This window comes from Schistocerca serialis, chromosome 1 (assembly GCF_023864345.2).
Source record: "Schistocerca serialis cubense isolate TAMUIC-IGC-003099 chromosome 1, iqSchSeri2.2, whole genome shotgun sequence".
NCBI classification, from domain to species: domain Eukaryota; kingdom Metazoa; phylum Arthropoda; class Insecta; order Orthoptera; family Acrididae; genus Schistocerca; species Schistocerca serialis.
Genome location: NC_064638.1, coordinates 1,010,235,890 through 1,010,256,269, shown reverse-complemented (window position 1 = coordinate 1,010,256,269; position 20,380 = coordinate 1,010,235,890). Strand labels below are relative to the sequence as shown.

The window sequence follows — 20,380 nt, the reverse complement described above, 5'->3', positions numbered from 1 at the left end:
TCCCTTTTTGGCTAGGTTGTTAACACACTTTAGTACTGATAGTTAGCTTTAATTCTCGTACTGGAAGAAATTTTCACTAACAGTAATATCACATCAATGACAGAAGGTTTTAAGTCCATCAAATCTCTCCGTATTTTCTCATGCAGTGGGGACATGCATGTGACATTACTGAACTTGATCTGTCCGTTAAGTTAGATGGGTAGCTACAGCAACAGACTACATATTAGCACATTGACCTCTCTTTCTTTTATATCGTTTTCATCCATGATGAGCAGAATAGAACACTGCTACAGAAGCCTACACTGCAATGATTGACAAACGACTACAAAAAGGAAAATAAAACGTAACTCCGCGGATAGCATCAGTGAAACGTGCGATACTAACCGTCCACCGAGTTATCTCGTGCCATACGGAGTCACGTGAATGCCGTGTGGAGACGCGTGTTGTCAGCTTTCCGGACGCTGGAGTCACGGCACAGTAACGTAAAGCAGCTTCTCAACTAGCATCACGAGGCTGAGTGCACCTCATTCCACTCCTCCCACCAAGGAAAAATCCCTAGCAATACCGGTAACTGAAAGCAGTTAGACGCGCAAACCTCCCAGCTACGTAGGCGGACCGTCGAAGGGAACGCAGATAAACTAAATAATAAGTGGCACAATGTCACAGACAAATGCCGTGAGTTCTCTCCGTTCCTAAGAGCGCTTTTCCCGTGAGATTGCTGACATGGACACAATTTCTGGCAGCATGACATAACGATGACGTACGCCGACCTGTCTCAAGCCGTTTATTAATCACAAGCTGTCACAACAACAGTACCCATGACGGTCTATTGTTTCTGACGAAGACGGTGGAGGATTTCGCCGAAATGTCGAGATTAGATTCGACGTGTCAAGAGAACCGAGGATGTTTCATACAACTGAAAATCACTTGGCTCAGGCACTGACGTGTTACTGCCGTATACTGACGGACGTTATATTCACAAACTGAATAATGGTTATGTTATGACAAATGTAAATTTGTACCAAAACAAGACTTTAACCCATATCTCTTGCTTATTGTGCGCAATCTTCTTATTTCGGCGGAAATGATTACTTTTATGTATTTGCCCTCTGTTAGTATCTAACCTTCTGGTGATTCTAACCCCTACATCTACATCTTCGTGATTTCTCTGCTATTCACAATAAAGTGCCTGGCAGAGGTTTCAATGAACCTCCCCTAGGGAGGACGGCTGTTAATTCAAATAATAGGAGGAAAAACGTAAGTGTTAATGTTTGGGCAGATTTTGCAACGAAGCTTGGATGATCTAATTGATTAAGGTTCTTACTCACGATAAAAAGGAGATCCAGATTTGATTAACGATCTGCCATAAACTTTCATTTGCCACGATATATTGATTAAAATATAGGTGCAGTTTTTCGGAGCGGATCTCAGTGGTATTATTCTATATAATTACATTTAATTGATCACGATTGGTTCTATCAATTTCTTCAATTCAGTTAATTTGTGTTCTATTAATGTTAATCTAAATAACGTTTACTTTTTTACAGCAAATCAGGATACGGTATCCCTGCAAATAAAAGATGTTAGCAATAGTTTTAAGCCTCGTCGATATTTCATGAAATTACTGTAGCTCTAACTTCATTCGCACTTCTGTTAGTAGACTGAAAATTTATATCTCTGATGAAAACTTGATAATATGTCAGGCAATATTTTACCAGTCTCTTTGACCGAGTTTGCTAACGCACCTGAACTAGAGTTTGTCAGTTCGAAACCTTGTGTCGGAAGAAAACTTTGTCAGTAGAGATGCAGAGCCAAAGGAGGAGAAGTGCTGACAAACTGCTACAGATCTCCAGAACGTGCCCTAATGCTCTTGAGTTAAACTCTAGGCCTAGACGTCCGGTTCTTTTGAGTGACGGCTTTGACTCTCTCGATGACCGGTTGTCACAACGAGACATTAACTCCGACAGACCCCACTGGTGTCATGTGGAGTGTTTGCGCTGAACTCTGTTAGTTGTTCTCACACTTTTCCCTGGTCTTCATTTGATAGTCATCTATGTAAAGCAAGAAACTACGCAATCACTCATCGCGGACATTCACACGATTCAGACCTGGCCCAGTATAGGTTGATCGGTGAGTGCAATTGAAAACTACCCATGAACCTTACCCGTAGAACTATCTGATATTTCATCTTTGCTCACAGCTTCCTTCTCCCGTGTAGGATTGCTTCAATAATTTTTGTATGCAGACAACACTTACCAGCGAGATGGCGTTGGTGGCTCCGAAGGGCTGCAGGGCTTCGTGCACCAGCTCCATAAGGGCGGCGTTGCTGTGCGCCGCCTCTTTGCCGCCCTTGAGCAGCAGACCGTTGGCAGAGCTAAGAGCCAATGCTGCCACCTGCCACAACAAAAAAATTATTCGAAGAAGCTGTTTCAGTCAGCCCCGGCAATGGTGCAAGACCGTCAGGCAATTACGAACAGAATTATTGAATCGCGGGTGAAGCGTACGTGACAGTGTCAACTGAGACACTTCGATTACCTTAATAACTGTAATATGCTCGAAGGTTCGGAACATACACTGACGTAAATGTAAAATATTACACCGTGAAGCAGCAGTCTCATATTTCTCTATCTTTGAAGAGATATTCAACACATAGCAGGCATCAAACCATTAAATTTTCATTATATCGAAAGTAACGTCCGTCATCAGCATGAGTATGTGTGATTCTCACAGGGACGAATACACGGTATTCATCGTGGCATGGAGGGAAAAATCCTCCTAACATCATCTTTAAGAAGTTTTGTTACGTCTGAAAGAACTGCTTTCTCAGTTCTTGAAGACGCTGACTGGAGGGTGGGGCGAAAATTTTTCTATTACACTGGAGGTTGGGGCGAAACTTTTTCTATTGCACCTCAGGCGTGCTGTGTGGCTGATAAATAAGGAGACCCGGCAGGCCATTCCTCAAAGTTGAAATGCACTGTTACTTCTTGGATTATCCTTCTAGAATATGTCATTTGGTACCAAGGTCATGGAGGGTATGACAATATATTTTAACATTCTTGCCACATTTTGGCAAGTAATCAGTCTCCACTCACATCATTCGATTTGGCATTGTCAAATCAGAAGACAGGCGATCTGTTATATAAAAATCTGTGGACAAAAATCCAATGACAAGATCAATAAAAGTCCTTCATTGATAACTACTTTTAACCCACTGACGTCCCATCTTCAGACATCAAATACAGAAAATTGCATGAAAGAAGTGGAAACAGTATCATCATTTTGTATTTTAACTTTTATGCGACGATACGTATCAATAAAAATTATTACTTAATGCAGTCTGTAGCAGCCACCTGGCGTTACACATCGTCGTAATCTGTTGATCTGAATCGCTCTTGTTGTCATGTATACACTGAAAAATTTTGTAGAGAGGACAAAAATAAAGACATCCAAAACACATTAGGTAACTGGTATTAAGGTAGAACCTTTTCCTAAGGTAGGTCATCATGTTTACATAATTTACAACGTTAGCTATTCGTGCCTCCACTGCTCATTGTGCCACACTTCGGTTTAAGTGCAAGGAGATCGATAGTGGTAACTATCATACAGTCCATGCGTGGGTGTCAATACTGCATATCACTCAAAATGCTAGCTGCAGAAACAGGGAAGTAGCTGTATTACGACTGTCAGAGAACTGGCCACATATGTAGCGTTAGCGCTACACGTGAATACTAACTTCCAGATGGCAGTTTTACAAAGTCCTGCCTCTATAATAAGATGAAGAATTGTAACTAACCGAACTTCTATTAGATTTATAGGTGTAGGAAATATGTGGAGATTCTTCAATCTGTAACAACCATGTACCGAACATAAGCTGTTAGTTAAGTAATACAAAACTAGGACATTGTATTGTATGGAACTGGGGACCTAGAAACGACAAGAGGCTTCGTCCCCGCCTCAACCACACATGTTGCAGCAATACACTCACCCCACCGCCGCCCCACACCGAACTCAGAATTATTGTGCGGTTTGGCCCCCAGTGTACCCCCCCCCCCCCCCCCCCCTTGACACACCAGACAAGTGCAACGTCAATGTTTGCATGTTAGAGTAATTATTGCGTACGAGGAGAAAGTGTTTGTTTGCGAAGCAATGGCTGATATAGTGTAACTGAGGCGTAATGAGAGGAACAGTCCGCATTCGCCGAGGCATATGGAAAACCTCCTTAAAAACCATCCACAGATTGGCCGGCACACCGGACCTCGACACTAATCCGCCTGGCGGATTCTTGCCGGGGACCGGCACACCCCCCGACCGGAAAGCAGTGCGTTAGAGGGCACGGCTAACTGGGCTGGCTGAACCAGGACCTACTAAATGGGAAGGAAATTAATATGGTCAGAATTAAAAGCCGTAAAATGTTTAAGATACAGCAAAGTGTGTACAGTGCCAATGCTTAACAAATTATAAATGCATAATACTGAATAATAACCAGAACACTGTTGCAGAAACAACGAAAAAAGCATGCCAAATTTAAACGAACCCAAAATCTGCAAGCTCGGAGATCTTTTACAGAAGCTCGAAATTTAGGGTGGACATCAATGCGAGAGGCTTATAATAGTTTCCACAACGAAACTTTATCTCGAAACCTCGCAGAAAATCCAGAGAGATTCTGGTCGCATGTAAAGTACGCTAGCGGCAAGACACAGTCTATACGTTCACAGCGCGATAGCAATGGAAATACTATCGAAGGCAGTGCTGCGAAAGCAACGTTACTAAACAATGCCTTTTGAAATTCGGTCACCAAAGAAGACGAAGTAAATATTCCATAATTCGAATCAAGAACAGCTACCAACATGAGTAACCTAGAAGTAAATAAACCTCGGAGTTGTGAAGCATCTAAAATCAGTTAATAATAGCAAGTCTTCTGGTCGAGACTGTATACCAATTAGGTTCCTTTCAGAGTATGCTGATACAATAGCTCCAGACTTAACAATCACGTACAACAGCTCGCTCGACGAAAGATCCGTACCCAAAGAGTGGAAAGTCGCACAGGTCACGCCAATATTCAAGAAAGGTGGTGGAAGTAATCCACTAAATTACAGGCACATATCGTTAACATCGATATGCAGCAGGATTTTGGAACATATATTGCGTTCGAACATTACGAATTATCTCGAAGATAACGTTATATTGACACACAGTCAACACGGAATAAGAAAACATCGTTCTTGTGAAACACAACTAGCTCCTTACACACACGAAGTGCTGAGTGCTATTGACAAGGGATTTCAAATTCATTCCGTATTTCTAGATTTTCAGTAGGCTTTTAACACTGTACCACACAAGCGGCTTGTAGTGAAATTGCGCGCTTATGGAATATCGTCTCAGTTCTGTGAGTGGATTCGCGATTTCTTGTCAGAGAGGTCACAGTTCGTAGTTACTGAAGAAAAGTCATCGAGTAAAACAAAAGTAATTTGTGGCCTGCCCTAAGGTAGTATTATAGGCCCCCTTGCTGTCTTATCTACACTGAAGAGCCAAAGAAGCTGGTACACCTGCCTAATATCGTATAGGCCCTCGCGAGCACGCAGGAGTGCCGCAATACAACGTGGCATGGGCTCGACTTACGTCTGAAGTACCGCTGGACATCATGAATCCTGCAGGGCTGACTATAAATCCGTAAGAGTACGAGGAGGTGGAGATCTCTTCTGAACAGCACGTTGCAAGGCATCCCGGACATGCTCAGTAATGTTCATGTCTGGGAAATTTGGTGGCCAGCGGAAGTGTTTAAATTCATAACAGTGTCCCTGGAGCCATTCTGTAGCAATTATGGACCTGTGGAGTGTCGCATTGTCGTCCTGGAATAATCCAAATCCGTCGGAATGCACAGTAGACATGAATTGACGCAGGTGACCAGACAGGACTCTTACGTACATGTCACCTATCAGAGTCGTATACAGACGTATCAGGGGTCCCACATCTTTACAACTGCACACGCCTCACACCATTGCAGAGCCCCGACGAGCTTGAACAGTCCCCTGAAGACATGCAGGGTCCATGGATACATGAGGTTCCATCGATACCCGTACATGTCCATCCGCTCGATGCAATTTGGAACAGGACTCGTCTGACCAGGCAACATGTTTCCAGTCATCAATAGTCCAATGTCGGTGTTGGCGGGTCCAGGCGAGGCGTAAAGCTTTGTGTCGTGCAGTCACGAGTGGACCTCCGAAAGCCCATATCGATGATGTTTCGTTGTATGGCTCTCACGCTGACAATTGTTGATGGCCCAGCATTGAAATCTGCAGCAATTTGCGGAAGGGTTACTCTTCTGTCACGCTGAACGATTCTCCTCAGTCGTCTTTGGTTCCGTTCTTACAGGATCCTTTTCTGGCCGTAGCGATGTCGGAAATTTGATGTTTTTCCGGATTTCTGATATTCACGGTACATTCAGGAAACGGTCGTACGTGAAAATCCCCACTTCATCGTTACCTCGCCATTGTAGCAGCAGCAGCCGACCAAACAACTGCGCGAGAGACTTGTCTTATATATGTGTTGCTGACCGCAGCTCGGTATTCTGCCTGTTTATATATCTCTGTATGTGAATACGCATGCCTATACTAGTTTCTTAGGCACTTCGGTGTACGTAAAGGATGTAGGAGACAATCTAAGCAACAGTCTTAGATTATTTGCAGATGATGCTGTCGTTTATTTTCTAGTAAACTCACCAGAAGAGCAAAACTAATTTCAAAACGATTTACAAAAGATATCTGAATGATTTGGAAATTGGCAGTTGACACTAAATAATGAAAAGTGTGATTTCAACCATGTGAGAGCTAAAAGGAAGCAATTTAACTTCAATTACATGATAAATCAATTTGCTCTAAAGGCCGTAAGTTCGACTAAATACCTTGGTATGACAATTATGAACAATTTAAATTGGAAAGAAAGCATAGAAAATGTTGTGGGGAATTGCGTTTTAATGGCAGAACAGAAAATGTAACACGTTTACTAAAGACGCTGCCTACACTAACCTTGACCGTCCTCTTTTGCGGTATTGCTACGGGGTCTGGGATCCTTACCAGCTAGGATGAACGGAGTACATCGAGAAAGTTCAAAGAAAAGCAGCATGTTTTATATCGTCGCGAAATAGGGGAAAGAGAGTCACGGATGTTATGTAGGATTTCACGAAAATTCAGTCACCAACTATCTCCTCCGAATGCGAAAGTATTTTGTTGACGCCGACCTACAGAGGGAGAAACGTTCAGCATAATAAAATAAGGGGAATCAGAACGGGAAGATATAGGTGTTCGATTTTCCCGCGCGCTGCTCGAGACTGGAGTAATATAGAATTATTGTGAAGATGGTTCGATGAATCCTGTGACAGGCACTTAAGTGTAATTTGCAGAGTATGTATCCATGTAGATGTAGATGCGGATCGAGTAATACTGTAACCAGAAGTCGAGGTGCCAGTTTCAATCAGCGTTAGAAGTGGCTTTAATACAAACCAGTAAATACACTCCTGGAAATGGAAAAAAGAACACATTGACACCGGTGTGTCAGACCCACCATACTTGCTCCGGACACTGCGAGAGGGCTGTACAAGCAATGATCACACGCACGGCACAGCGGACACGCCAGGAACCGCGGTGTTGGCCGTCGAATGGCGCTAGCTGCGCAGCATTTGTGCACCGCCGCCGTCAGTGTCAGCCAGTTTGCCGTGGCATACGGAGCTCCATCGCAGTCTTTAACACTGGTAGCATGCCGCGACAGCGTGGACGTGAACCGTATGTGCATTTGACGGACTTTGAGCGAGGGCGTATAGTGGGCATGCGGGAGGCCGGGTGGACGTACCGCCGAATTGCTCAACACGTGGGGCGTGAGGTCTCCACAGTACATCGATGTTGTCGCCAGTGGTCGGCGGAAGGTGCACGTGCCCGTCGACCTGGGACCGGACCGCAGCGACGCACGGATGCACGCCAAGACCGTAGGATCCTACGCAGTGCCGTGGGGGACCGCACCGCCACTTCCCAGCAAATTTGGGACACTGTTGCTCCTGGGGTATCGGCGAGGACCATTCGCAACCGTCTCCATGAAGCTGGGCTACGGTCCCGCACACCGTTAGGCCGTCTTCCGCTCACGCCCCAACATCGTGCAGCCCGCCTCCAGTGGTGTCGCGACAGGCGCGAATGGAGGGACGAATGGAGACGTGTCGTCTTCAGCGATGAGAGTCGCTTCTGCCTTGGTGCCAATGATGGTCGTATGCGTGTTTGGCGCCGTGCAGGTGAGCGCCACAATCAGGACTGCATACGACCGAGGCACACAGGGCCAACACCCGGCATCATGGTGTGGGGAGCGATCTCCTACACTGGCCGTACACCACTGGTGATCGTCGAGGGGACACTGAATAGTGCACGGTACATCCAAACCGTCATCGAACCCATCGTTCTACCATTCCCAGACCGGCAAGGGAACTTGCTGTTCCAACAGGACAATGCACGTCCGCATGTATCCCGTGCCACCCAACGTGCTCTAGAAGGTGTAAGTCAACTACCCTGGCCAGCAAGATCTCCGGATCTGTCCCCCATTGAGCATGTTTGGGACTGGGTGAAGCGTCGTCTCACGCGGTCTGCACGTCCAGCACGAACGCTGGTCCAACTGAGGCGCCAGGTGGAAATGGCATGGCAAGCCGTTCCACAGGACTACATCCAGCATCTCTACGATCGTCTCCATGGGAGAATAGCAGCCCGCATTGCTGCGAAAGGTGGATATACACTGTACTAGTGCCGACATTGTGCATGCTCTGTTGCCTGTGTCTATGTGCCTGTGGTTCTGTCAGTGTGATCATGTGATGTATCTGACCCCAGGAATGTGTCAATAAAGTTTCCCCTTCCTGGGACAATGAATTCACGGTGTTCTTATTTCAATTTCCAGGAGTGTAGTTGTATAAAACCTAAGTGGTAGAAGTGAGCCATTAGATGTCACATTACGTACAATTAGAAAGATCTATCTTTATGAATATAATTCAGTTCTTTACACCGAAGTATTTGCTACAGCTTTCAGAAAGATTATATAATGGTAAGACAGAGATTTAGGAACCAGGTATTAAATTGTAAGACATTTCCATGGGCAGATGTGGACTCTGACCACAATCTGTTGCTTATGAACTGTAGATTAAAACTGAAGAAACTGCAAAAAGGTGGGAATTTAGGGAGATGGGGCCTGGATAAACTGAAAGAACCAGAGGTTGTACAGAGTTTCGAGGAGAGCATAAGGGAACAATTGACAGGAATGGGGGAAAGAAATACAGTAGAAGAAGAATGGGTAACTTTGAGGGATGAAATAGTGAGAGCAGCAGAGGATCAAGGAGGTAAAAAGACAAGGGCTAGTAGAAATCCTTGGATAACAGAAGAGATACTGAATTTAATTGATGAAAGGAGAAAATATAAAAGTGCAGTAAACGAATCAGGCAAAAAGGAATACAAACGTCTCAAAAATGAGATTGACAGGAAGTGCAAAATGGCTAAGCAGGGATGGCTAGAGAACAAATGTAAGGATGTAGAGGCTTATCTCACTAGGGGTAAGATAGATACTGCCTACAGGAAAATTAAAGAGATCTTTGGAGAAAAGAGAACCACTTGTATGAATATCAAGAGCTCAGATGGAAACCCAGTTCTAAGTCAAAAAGTGAAAGCAGAAAGGTGGAAGGAGTATATAGAGTGTCTATACAAGGGCGATGTACTTGAGGACAATATTATGGAAATGGAAGAGGATGTAGATGAAGATGAAATGGGCGATACTATACTGCGTGAAGAGTTTGATAGAGCACTGAACGACCCAAGTCGAAACAAGGCCCCGGGAGTAGACAACGTTCCATTAGAACTACTGACAGCCTTGGGAGAGCCAGGCCTAACAAAACTCTACCATCTGGTGAGCAAGATGTATGAGACAGGCGAAATACCCTCAGACTTCAAGAAGAATATAATAACTGCAATCCCAGATGCTGAGAGATGTGAAAATTACCGGACAATCAGTTTAATAAGTCACGGATGCAAAATACTAACACGAAATCTTTACAGACGAATGGAAAAACTCGTAGAAGCCGACGTCGGGGAAGATCAGTTTGGATTCCGTAGAAATACTGGAACACGTGAGGCAATACTGACACTACGACTTATCTTAGAAGCTAGATTAAGGAATGGCAAACCTACGTTCCTAGCATTTGTAGACTTAGAGAAAGCTTTTGACAATGTTGACTGGAATACTCTCTTTCAAATTCTGAAGATGGCAGGGGTAAAATACAGGGAGCAAAAGGCTATTTACAGTTTGTACAGAAATTAGATGGCAGTTATAAGAGTCGATGGACATGAAAGGGAAGCAGTGGTTGGGAAGGCCTATCCCCGATGTTATTCAATCTGTATATTGAGCAAGCAGTGAAGGAAACAAAAGAAAAATTCGGAGTAGGTATTAAAATCCATGGAGAAGAAATAAAAACTTTGAGGTTCGCGGATGACATTGTAATTCTGTCAGAGACAGCAAAGGACTGGGAACAGCAGTTGAACGGAATGGATAGTGTCTTGAAGGGAGGATATAAGATGAATATCAACAAAAGCAAACCGAGGATAATGGAATGTAGTCGAATTAAGTCGGGTAATGCTGAGGGAATTAGATTAGGAAATGAGACACTTCAAGTAGTAAAGGAGTTTTGCTATTTGGGCAGCAAAAGAACTGATGATGGTAGCTGATCTACATGTGATGTTCCTGCCTAAGCTAATTAGGCTTGTGCTGCTGGCCGTTGTTTTGGCCGAAGCCCTTAACGTGGATCAGTATCCCGGTAATAAGTACGTGCCTGAGTGAAACATTTATTCTGCTCTGTTTTGACTCGTTTTGTTTGTGAAAGACTTGCTTTTATCCGCACTACCGGTGCGTCTGTTTCCTAAGTTTAGGTATAATTATTTTTTATCTCTTAATCTTGATTATTATTTGCATTATTGGTGTGTATTTCCTTAATTTTTTATGTCTGATAACCTTGATCTTTAGATGCACTGCTGATGCAGATATTTTCTAGATTTGGGTGTCTCTAAAATTTTTCATTGTCATAGATTTGCCTTTATCTGTACTACTAGTATGTGCACTCTCCTGGTTTTTCATCATCAGATAAGGTTAAAAGGCCTATGAGTGCCTTGTAATTTATTTACTTATGTAAATTTTATTCTGTAAACAAATACTTGTGGGCCAGACAGTTTGAGTTGTACATCCTTGTTTCCTCTGTCATGGTTTGGGTGACAGGTGTACTGCTTTGATTATGTAAATTTAATTTATATTCTCTGTGTGTTAGAATCTGTAACCGTTCGAGGTGTGGGCCGAACTCGTATCGGTTATCGCGCGTTTGTTAATTCGTTCCTTTCAACCCCATTGTTTTGGAATTATCCTTGATTGCTCTTGTGAATTATTACGCCTGTTGATTTGCTAATGCTGTCCTTCTTATTGTTAATCCACTGTAGGAGTGTTTGTAATTTTGACTGTTCTGTTGTCTTAGAGGTTTTTGCGTGCAAATTGTGGTCTTTATAATACCAACCTCCAAGTGGCCAAAACTGTTGTGAGATCCATCAAGCGCCCCTGAGACGATCTTCTAATGCTTCACAGTATTTGTTTAGTTTCAAAATTATCTTTATTATTATGGAAACTGTATTTTTAAATAGGGCCACTGAAGTAAATTAAGTGTATGTTTGAAGATCATTTACTGTATGCTCGTCACCTTACCACTCCCATATCCTAGCTCGCAGCAGGCCGGTGTGACCGAGCGGTTCTACGCGCTTCAGTCTGGAATAGCATTGTATCTCTGTTATCGATGTGAAACTATGTGTGACACATCTCGCCATGATCATGCTAAAAGTATATATGCTAGCAATGACCCTTTCACTGGATGTCGACCAAAGTCGATGGTTTTACAATTAGCCAATCTGTTCGTGTTATTTTAGGATATTTTACTATCAAACAACCGTACTTGAAAATTACTGCTACGCTGCACACCGGGAACATCAGAAAAATACCACGATGCCGGGTCAACCTTGCGATAAAAACAGGCATTATGATTTAACGCCCCATCGAGAAAGAGATGATCATAGACGGAGCACAGTCTCAGAATGTATGTGGATGAGGAAGGAAATCAGCCTCGTCAGTGATATTAATCCCACTGCTACTAAATGCGAATCCAGTGCTTTAAAGATGGAGGCATCTTGCAATTAGAGCGGCTATCGGAAAATGAACTGATGACGTTGCCTCGATACCTTGTGAGCGATTATCTCGCCACTGCAAACAGCACTGAATTAGACTGTACGCACCAAGGCCAGAGTGCTTGGCATACATATTACACGTTGAGTATGTTTGTTCTATAGTTAAACGACATGTATGTCAACAATGTTCGTCAAGCGGGTCCTGTCACACTTGGCAGTGAAGAGTTGCTTTTTTCTTACACTAAACATCATACGGAGATATATTTGAATCTGCACATTGTGCTGACTTCTAAAATACGTTTGTATCTAGGACGTCATACTGATCCGACTTTTCAGTCATACAATTTGAGTGATACCTAAGCATCGATATACCAGAGTAGGCAGGGGAAGGGCCAGTGTTTGATACCCGAAACCTTTATAGATTATTATTTTGTGATATGACTGGAACGGGGACTTTTGGGCGTCGTGTGAGCAACTGAGAAGCTACATCTAGATCCAATAATCCGCAAGCCACATTATGGTATGTGGTCGAGGGTACTTTGTGTATCGAGGTCACTATCCCCCCCCCCCCCTTCTTTCCAGATCCAATCATAAATGGTGTGTGGGAAGACCTATTGTTGGTAATCCTCAGTGCGAGTTTGACTCTCTCTAACCTCATCTTCATATTCATTTCACGAAATATACGTAGGAGGAAACAATAAACGGTTTGGGTCTTCTAGGAAAATATGCTGTCGAAATGTGTACAGTAAACACCTTGATGCACATTGCCTACCTGTTACTGCCGGCCGTGGTGGTCGTGCGGTTCTAGGCGCTGCAGTCCGAACCGCGAGACTGCTACGGTCGCAGGTTCGAATCCTGTCTCGGGCATGGATGTGTGTGATGTCCTTAGCTTAGTTAGGTTTAAGTCATTCTAAGTTCTAGGGGTCTGATGACCTAAGATGTTAAGTCCGATAGTGCTCAGAGCCATTTGAACCATTTTTAGTCCTACCTGTTACTGCACTTTGCAGGGGCATTGAAGATGCTCCTGCAGCGTTTTAGATGAGAAGTGTTTGGTTTTCCACAATACAGCCCCTAATTGGCTCCCTCTAAGTATCATCTCTGCTCACATGTACCTATAGCTATAAAGACAATATTTTGACACAGACAACGAGCTTTAGACCAGTACAGAGAATTAGCGGAAAGCACTGGCGGCTGGCTGCCTTCTCTGACAAGGGTATTTGAAACATGGTACAACGCTACGACCGATGTCTAAGCCGGAGCGGCGACTATGTAGAAGGAGTAACTGGAAGGTATAGCTAAGGTATAGCTAACTGTTGCAAATAAAATATTTTTGATTTTCACGGTGGTTTCCATTTCGCGGCCGATCGGACTTTACGTTCCGAACAGACCTTGTGTATACCCAATTCAGTGTGTTCGTTGCTTTTTCTATGCGTCTCAGATCGGACCTTAAGTTCCGAACAGACCTTGTATATACCTATTTCAGTGTGTTCGTTGCTTTTTCTATGCGTCTAACTGTCTTCCCGCAAACACATCACGTAATTTACTACCTGATGTTTTCTACACGGTCGTAACTGCACCACCAACTGAACCACGCGTGTCAGTAGAGACTGACCGTTTTGCGTCCACTCGTCCACACTTCAACACCAGACCTACTGCCCAAAGGAAAATAAGCATTAATGGCGTGCTCTTGCCACATGTACTAACCAACTTAAAAGATACTAACCCTAATAGCTATAATTATTGTTCTGCAACTGAAGTAAATACTGATGTAAGGTTGTTAAATACACTGTCCTGAGTCACCAGTTGTTTATACTATGAAAAACAATGATCGTATAACATATCCTCAAAGTACGCTCGAAGTTTCTCTCACGACCTTTTGCTAGAAACTCTTCAGTTCAGTTACAAAGTTGGCCTGATACTCCGTACGCACGTATTTTGTTCATAATGCGAAAGTGTGGAACCGGAAGTGAAGGAACACGGTATCAACTTGAATGCCAGTATCTAATCCCTTCTATGTCTCCTAAACAAAGAGAGTTGTCTGGACCTGACACGATTTTTGTTTGCAGGATGCATGTTGATTACTGCAGATTGGATTTTCGAAAGATCGCAGTACTCGAGCACAGAACTTGTTCTCTGATTTCGGGAGCTGACAGCGGAGACCGACAGAACAGAGTGGTAATCTTCCCCCCTGCCTCCTTCCCCTCCCCATCCCTCCTTACCCCCCTCCCATCCCTTACCCCTTCGCCTCCCCCCTGCCACCTCCCCCATCCGTCCCCCACCTAGGTTCGTCTACTGATGTCGTAGGCTTGTCAATGACAGTAGTTCTGGATGTAAATCTCACAATTATTTGATGTGCATTTCGTGCTGTTGCATTTTTTTTTTTTTTTTTTTTTTGCTTCCCTGTTGATTAGCATGCTCGATAACGAAGAGCGCATGAGAGAAGTGGAAAACAACGACATAGCGATAATTGAGCGATACCGGTGGTTTGATTAATGCAAGTGAAATACGAAGAGTGCTTTTGAATAACCAGAATAGTGGATTTTGCGCAGGAACGTTAACAAATTCTCTAGCGATTGTGGAAGACTAACGAACAAAACTAACGAACATCTGATTTTCATTTTCAGAGATTAATGAATAGATGTTAATAATTCCTCAGAGGATATAACGGAACTTAACGAAGCAGAATAACTAAGTGAGAAGTGGAAGTTCATTTCTGGTAGTTAATGAAGGGACGTCCTGAGCGACGACAGAAATGCAGATCCAGGTCACTGCTGGAGAGCAGCGCGTGTTACTCAGTAGTCCCAGAGGCAAAGTAACGTGACCGAATCCAAACTGAGGCTTCTTTTCATGTTCACATTAAGTCATCTCGGAACAATCTCTGTTTGTTTAAGCAAGGAGCATATAAATGTATGGCTTTCTGCAAGCCACGGAGAATAAGATTATTCTGGGACAAATAAGGACTTGAAATGGAAACACATACAATGTCTAACAGCTCTGAAGTCATTCTGAAACTTTCGGGTCATTTTTGTTATTTTTGTGGCTTACTAACGAGAAAAAAATGATGTTCCGCAAATCTACTCTACGGTAAATACAGTAGTATTTCACAGTATTTGCAAGGCCTGGTGCAACATTCCTTTGCTCACGCTTGCATGTCCAAAGAAACAGATACTTTTGATCATTTATAGCGGTATTAAATGATGAAGTGTGTATGCAGTTGCGAATACGGTACCGCCACAGCTACACAAATACTAGAAACAAATGAAAATTTGTGCTGGACCGGGACTCGAATCCAATTCCCGCTTTACCGGACAGGTACCCTTAACTGCTTTGGCTACACGAGCATGCTTCACGGACAGACCCAAAATTTCATATGACGCATCGTCTGCTACCCACAGTGCTCGCACAATTATGTGGTTTCGGCACAGGGAGAGAATAATTTAGTTTTTGCGTCAGCAGTGTAGTCGAAATGACTTTGCCGACACGTGGGTCCACCCACAAGTTTCACTGGAATGCCCTCACACACCCTCTACACAATCCCGACCTCTTCCCATGCGATTTCCGTATTTGTGGGGACCTGAAGAAAGACATTCGTACTACGATCGAAGAGGTGTCCGCTTGCATACAATCGTGGTTCAGTCGGCAACCGCAAACGTTATTCCATGAAGGCAGTGAATGTCTCGTCTCCCAATGGGATAAATGTATTAACAGTTACGGAGATTACTTTTGAAACAATAGATAGTTTACTTACCTTTCTCCATCTGTGTCCTTTACATTTGACTGCCCTCTTATACTATGCGCCGAGAATAATCAAGCTAGAAGCTGTCAAAGAGCTTTTTCCTGCACTCGACCATCAGACATCGGTGATCTATGGTCTGATTTAAATTCGTTAATATCTTAAGTTTAAGGTTCAAAGTTTCACCGCTGACGCTAAAAGCGCTCCTCCGTTCCTAGCAGCGATAGAAAATTACTGCAAAGTGTCAACCTACTACAAAAATCACATAAAAATATCTGAACTTTACGTGTAGTATAGACGTCAATAGTCTTCCTAAATATTTCAGTTAATTAAAGTTAGACATCACACAGAGAAAACTAATGAACTCAGTGAAATTCTGTTCTTTCATTATCAGAATAGCTCCTTAGTCAAAATTTTTCCACAATTTCGTACAGTATTTTGCGTTTGCCATATCTAAGCTTCGGAATGCAGTTTCTGCTTTCGGTTTTGTAGGTATTTAACTCGAAGCACGTATGAAGCTTCAGCTCTTTATCATCTACAAGCATCACTTACATACACGGAGATTCATAGGGTTCGGAGCTCTTTAATGTCTCTAACTTTGTTTAAAATCTGTTGTTGATATTTATTAGGGCTGGAGTTATTTCTTCAAATAAGCAAAATATTCGCGTCTGGGAAGATTTCCTGCTTGAAAACTGCTAGAAACAAATCTTTACTCAGCGGAATTGGCAGCAGACTTGGAGTCGTCACGCTGCCGGACTCAAACTGGTGTACGAGTATTTGATGGCGGGAGCGGTGCAGCCCGCTGGCCATCCACAGAGGTGACAAGAGTCATGATAGCGAGATGCACACTTAAAGCTGGCGATAGTATCTCGTAAACAAGGTATAAAAGGGCAGTGCATTGGCGGAGCTGTCGTTTTTACTCGGATAATCCGTGTGAAAACATCTCCGACATGATAAATATCGTAGGGAATTAAGAGACTTTGAACGCGGTATTATAGTTGGAGTTAGACGCATGGGCATTCCATATCCGAAATCGTTAGGGAAATCAATATTCCGAGATCCGCTGTGTCAAAAGCATGTCGAGAATACCAGATTTCACGGATCATCTCTCACCACGAGCTGCGGCCGATGCTGTCACTTAACGAACGATCGAGAGCATCGGCGTTTACGTAGAGTTGTCAGCGCTAACAGACAGGCAACAATGCGTGAATCACCACAGAAATCATTGTGGGGTCTGTAACGACCGTACCCGCTAGGACAGCGCTGCGAAATTTGGCGTTACTTGGCTGTGGCAGCAGACGGTCGACGCGAGTGTCCTGACTCCTGGCCATATCGGCTGGACGCTAGACTACTGAAAAACCGTGGCCTGGTGAGGCGACTCCCGAGTTGGTAAGAGCTGATGGCAGGGTTCAAGCGTAGGGTAGATCGCACGAAGCTAAGGACCCAAGTTGTCAACAAGGCACTGATCAAGTTGGTGCTGGCTTTATAATGGTATGGGCTGTATTCACATGCAGTGGACTGGAAATAGTTATATTCCGCTACTTGAAGACCATTTGCAGCTATTCATGGAATTCATGTTCCCAAACAACAATGGAGTTTCTATGGATGACAGCGCACCATGTCACTGGGCCGCAATTGTTCACGATTGGTTTGAAGAAAGTTCTGGACAATTCGAACGAATGGTTTAGCCACCCACATCACCCGACGTGAAACCCATCAACGTTTATGGGACATTAAAATTTTAGAAAGCATTCTGTAAATGGAACACAGCAGCGATCGGTATAAAAAGCTAAAAATCAATAAAAACAGTCTCGATTGAGATTGTTTTTGTTGATTTTTAAGATTTATGGGACATACTCGAGAGGTTAATTCCTGCAAAAGAAAAAAAAAAAAAAATTCCGGCACTAGCAAACACTTTTGTAGTCATTGACGGTTTTAGAGGCGGCATGGCTCAGTATTTCTGCAAGAGACTACCAACGACTTGTTCAGCCCTTCCTACACTGATTTGCTGCACTGTAATGGGCAGAAGAAGATCCGACACGGTATTAGGAGGTATTCCACAACTTTTGTCACCTTAGCGTATATCCTGACAAGTGTAAATCGAGCTGTATTTCATTGGCCGTAGCGACAAATGCACTTTGTCTTCAGAACAGCACCAATTTCAGTTACTCACTAGTATTATGTTCTTATCAACACTTACTAGAGTCTTCCGCAGCACATCCCTAAATTTTCAATTGACTGCAAAAGTACGCGTTCGATGATACCATGACCCTTGTCATATTCGTAGTACCTGCCGATGTGAGCCACACACGAAGACAGGACAGTAATGGTAAACTAATATGTATGTAGCTTATGCACCCCAGAAACTAGAACCGTACCAAAAAATCGATACCTGCTGCGTCAAACCTCTGCTGGAGCGGAATGAGTAGCGTACCTGTGGCAGGCAGTCGGGCCGCGACTCGAAGATGACGAGCAGCACGCCGATGGGGACGGTGACCTGCTTGAGCTCCAGGCCGTTGGCGAGTCGCGTGCGCCTCAGCACGCGGTTCACGTTCTGGTGGCTCGTCTCGGCGATCTGGCGCAGGCCTGACCGAAAGAACAGACACCATTTTGATCCTGAAGTCACTCTGAATCAAGACACAAAGCTATTAAAGACATTAGCTGCCAGTGGATATTGATTTGTATCAACTGGTCAAGTTGAAATTTGTGCCAGAGCGGGATCTGAACCCAGCTTTCCTGTATACTATTCAGATGCGCTAACCACTACGTCATTCGGACACAGTGGTTACCATAACTGTACTGGCTACCCTATAATCCATCGCGTCAGAACAAAATTCTCAACTTATACCGCAAAACATGGATTTAGTGCCACTATACATTAGGCCCATTACTCGCAGCATCTATCCAATTCACACAAGAGTTCGAGCTTGGTGTTCTTCTCACTGAAGAGATTATTGGCAATCACCATCTTAATTATGCACTGATCAGCCAGAACAATATGACCACCTACCTAATAGCCGGTATGTGCACCTTTGGCGGAGGTAACAGCGTCGACATGTTGTGGCATGGAAGCAATAAGGTCTAGGTAGATCGCTCGAGGGAGTCGGCACTACATCTGCACACAAATGTCACCTAATTCCAGTAAATTAAGGGGAGGGGTTGATGAGATCTGACTTCACGTTCAATGACATCCCAGATATGTTCGATCGGGTTCAGATCTGGTGAGTTGGGGGAGGGGGGCAGCATTTAAATTGGAACTCGCCACTGTGTTTCTCGAACCCATTCATCACACTCCTGGTCTTGTGACATGGCGCAGTATCTTGTTGAGCAATACCATTGCTGTCCGGAAACGTGATCGTCTTTAAGCGGTATACGCGGTCTGCAACTACTTCACAATACTCCCTGGCCATCGTGGCGCCTTGCACGAGCTCCACTAGACCCACGGATTCTTAATTGAATTTTCCCCACAGCATGATAGAGCCGCCCCCAGCTTGTCTCCCTCCCGCCAGATAGGCATCAGGAACCTCTTCCCCTGTAAGAGACCGATTCGCGCCCTCCCGTCGGTATGATGAAGAAGGTGTCGGGATTCATCAGACCATGCAACGCTCTGGCACTGCGCCAACATACAGTGCTGATGGTCACGTGACCATTTCAGTCGTCTTTGGCTGTACAGATCTGTCGTTAGGAGTATTTGGTGCACTCTGTGGTGTACTCTACCCAGCATTAAAGTCTGATGTTAATTCCACCACAGTCCTGTCCTGTTTTGCCAGTCTGCCCGGTCTACGACATCCAATATCTGTGATGAAGGGTGCCAGCCCAACAACACGACGTCTGGACGTGGTTTCACCTTGGTTTCGTCACATGTTGAAGACACTTACCACAGCACCCCTCGAACACGCGACAGGTCGTGCAGTTTCCAAAATTCTCATGCTGAGACTCCAGGTCATCACGATCTGCTCTCGGTCCCATTCTACATACTGACAGCAAGCTCCATGATACTGCACGCTCTGTGCGCGTGACCGCTAGCAGTCATTCCTCGCCAGGTAACGCTACTATTGCCCGATAGTAGGTCAGTGGTCATAATGTTCTGTCCGATCGATGTATGTACGTGGTGTCTGTTCTTTTGCCGATATGCCTGAAGACAGAGACCTAAATTGCCGGTAAAATAATGCAACACTCTCAAGCACTGTGTTCAGTGGCACCAGGTGTAATACAGGCATACTGAGGGGTTTCAGAGTTAGTGATTCATTTATCATGGTCTCGGCGATTTGACGGCGATCTGGACGCATGTCTGTGGTCCTTCTGTTTGACTCTGTAGGCCATAACAGTGGGGAGTTTAAAAGTGAACAGTGTGTCATTCAAGGTTGTAACCAAGCCCTGCCAATGAGTATCTATTACTGTCGAACACCTGCAGCCACTT

General features: G+C 44.1%; 1 protein-coding gene across 1 annotated transcript in view; it reads right to left on the bottom strand.

The window, feature by feature from the left end:
- LOC126413343 (delta-1-pyrroline-5-carboxylate synthase) overlaps positions 1 to 20,380 on the bottom strand; it is a 204,982-nt gene that overhangs the window by 48,478 nt on the left and 136,124 nt on the right. The window contains exons 9-10 of the mRNA XM_050083259.1: positions 18,395 to 18,546; positions 2,257 to 2,394 (exon numbers count right to left, since the gene is read on the bottom strand). Coding sequence (XP_049939216.1) covers positions 2,257 to 2,394; positions 18,395 to 18,546 — 290 coding nt within the window. The remainder of the gene's footprint in view (positions 1 to 2,256; positions 2,395 to 18,394; positions 18,547 to 20,380) is intronic.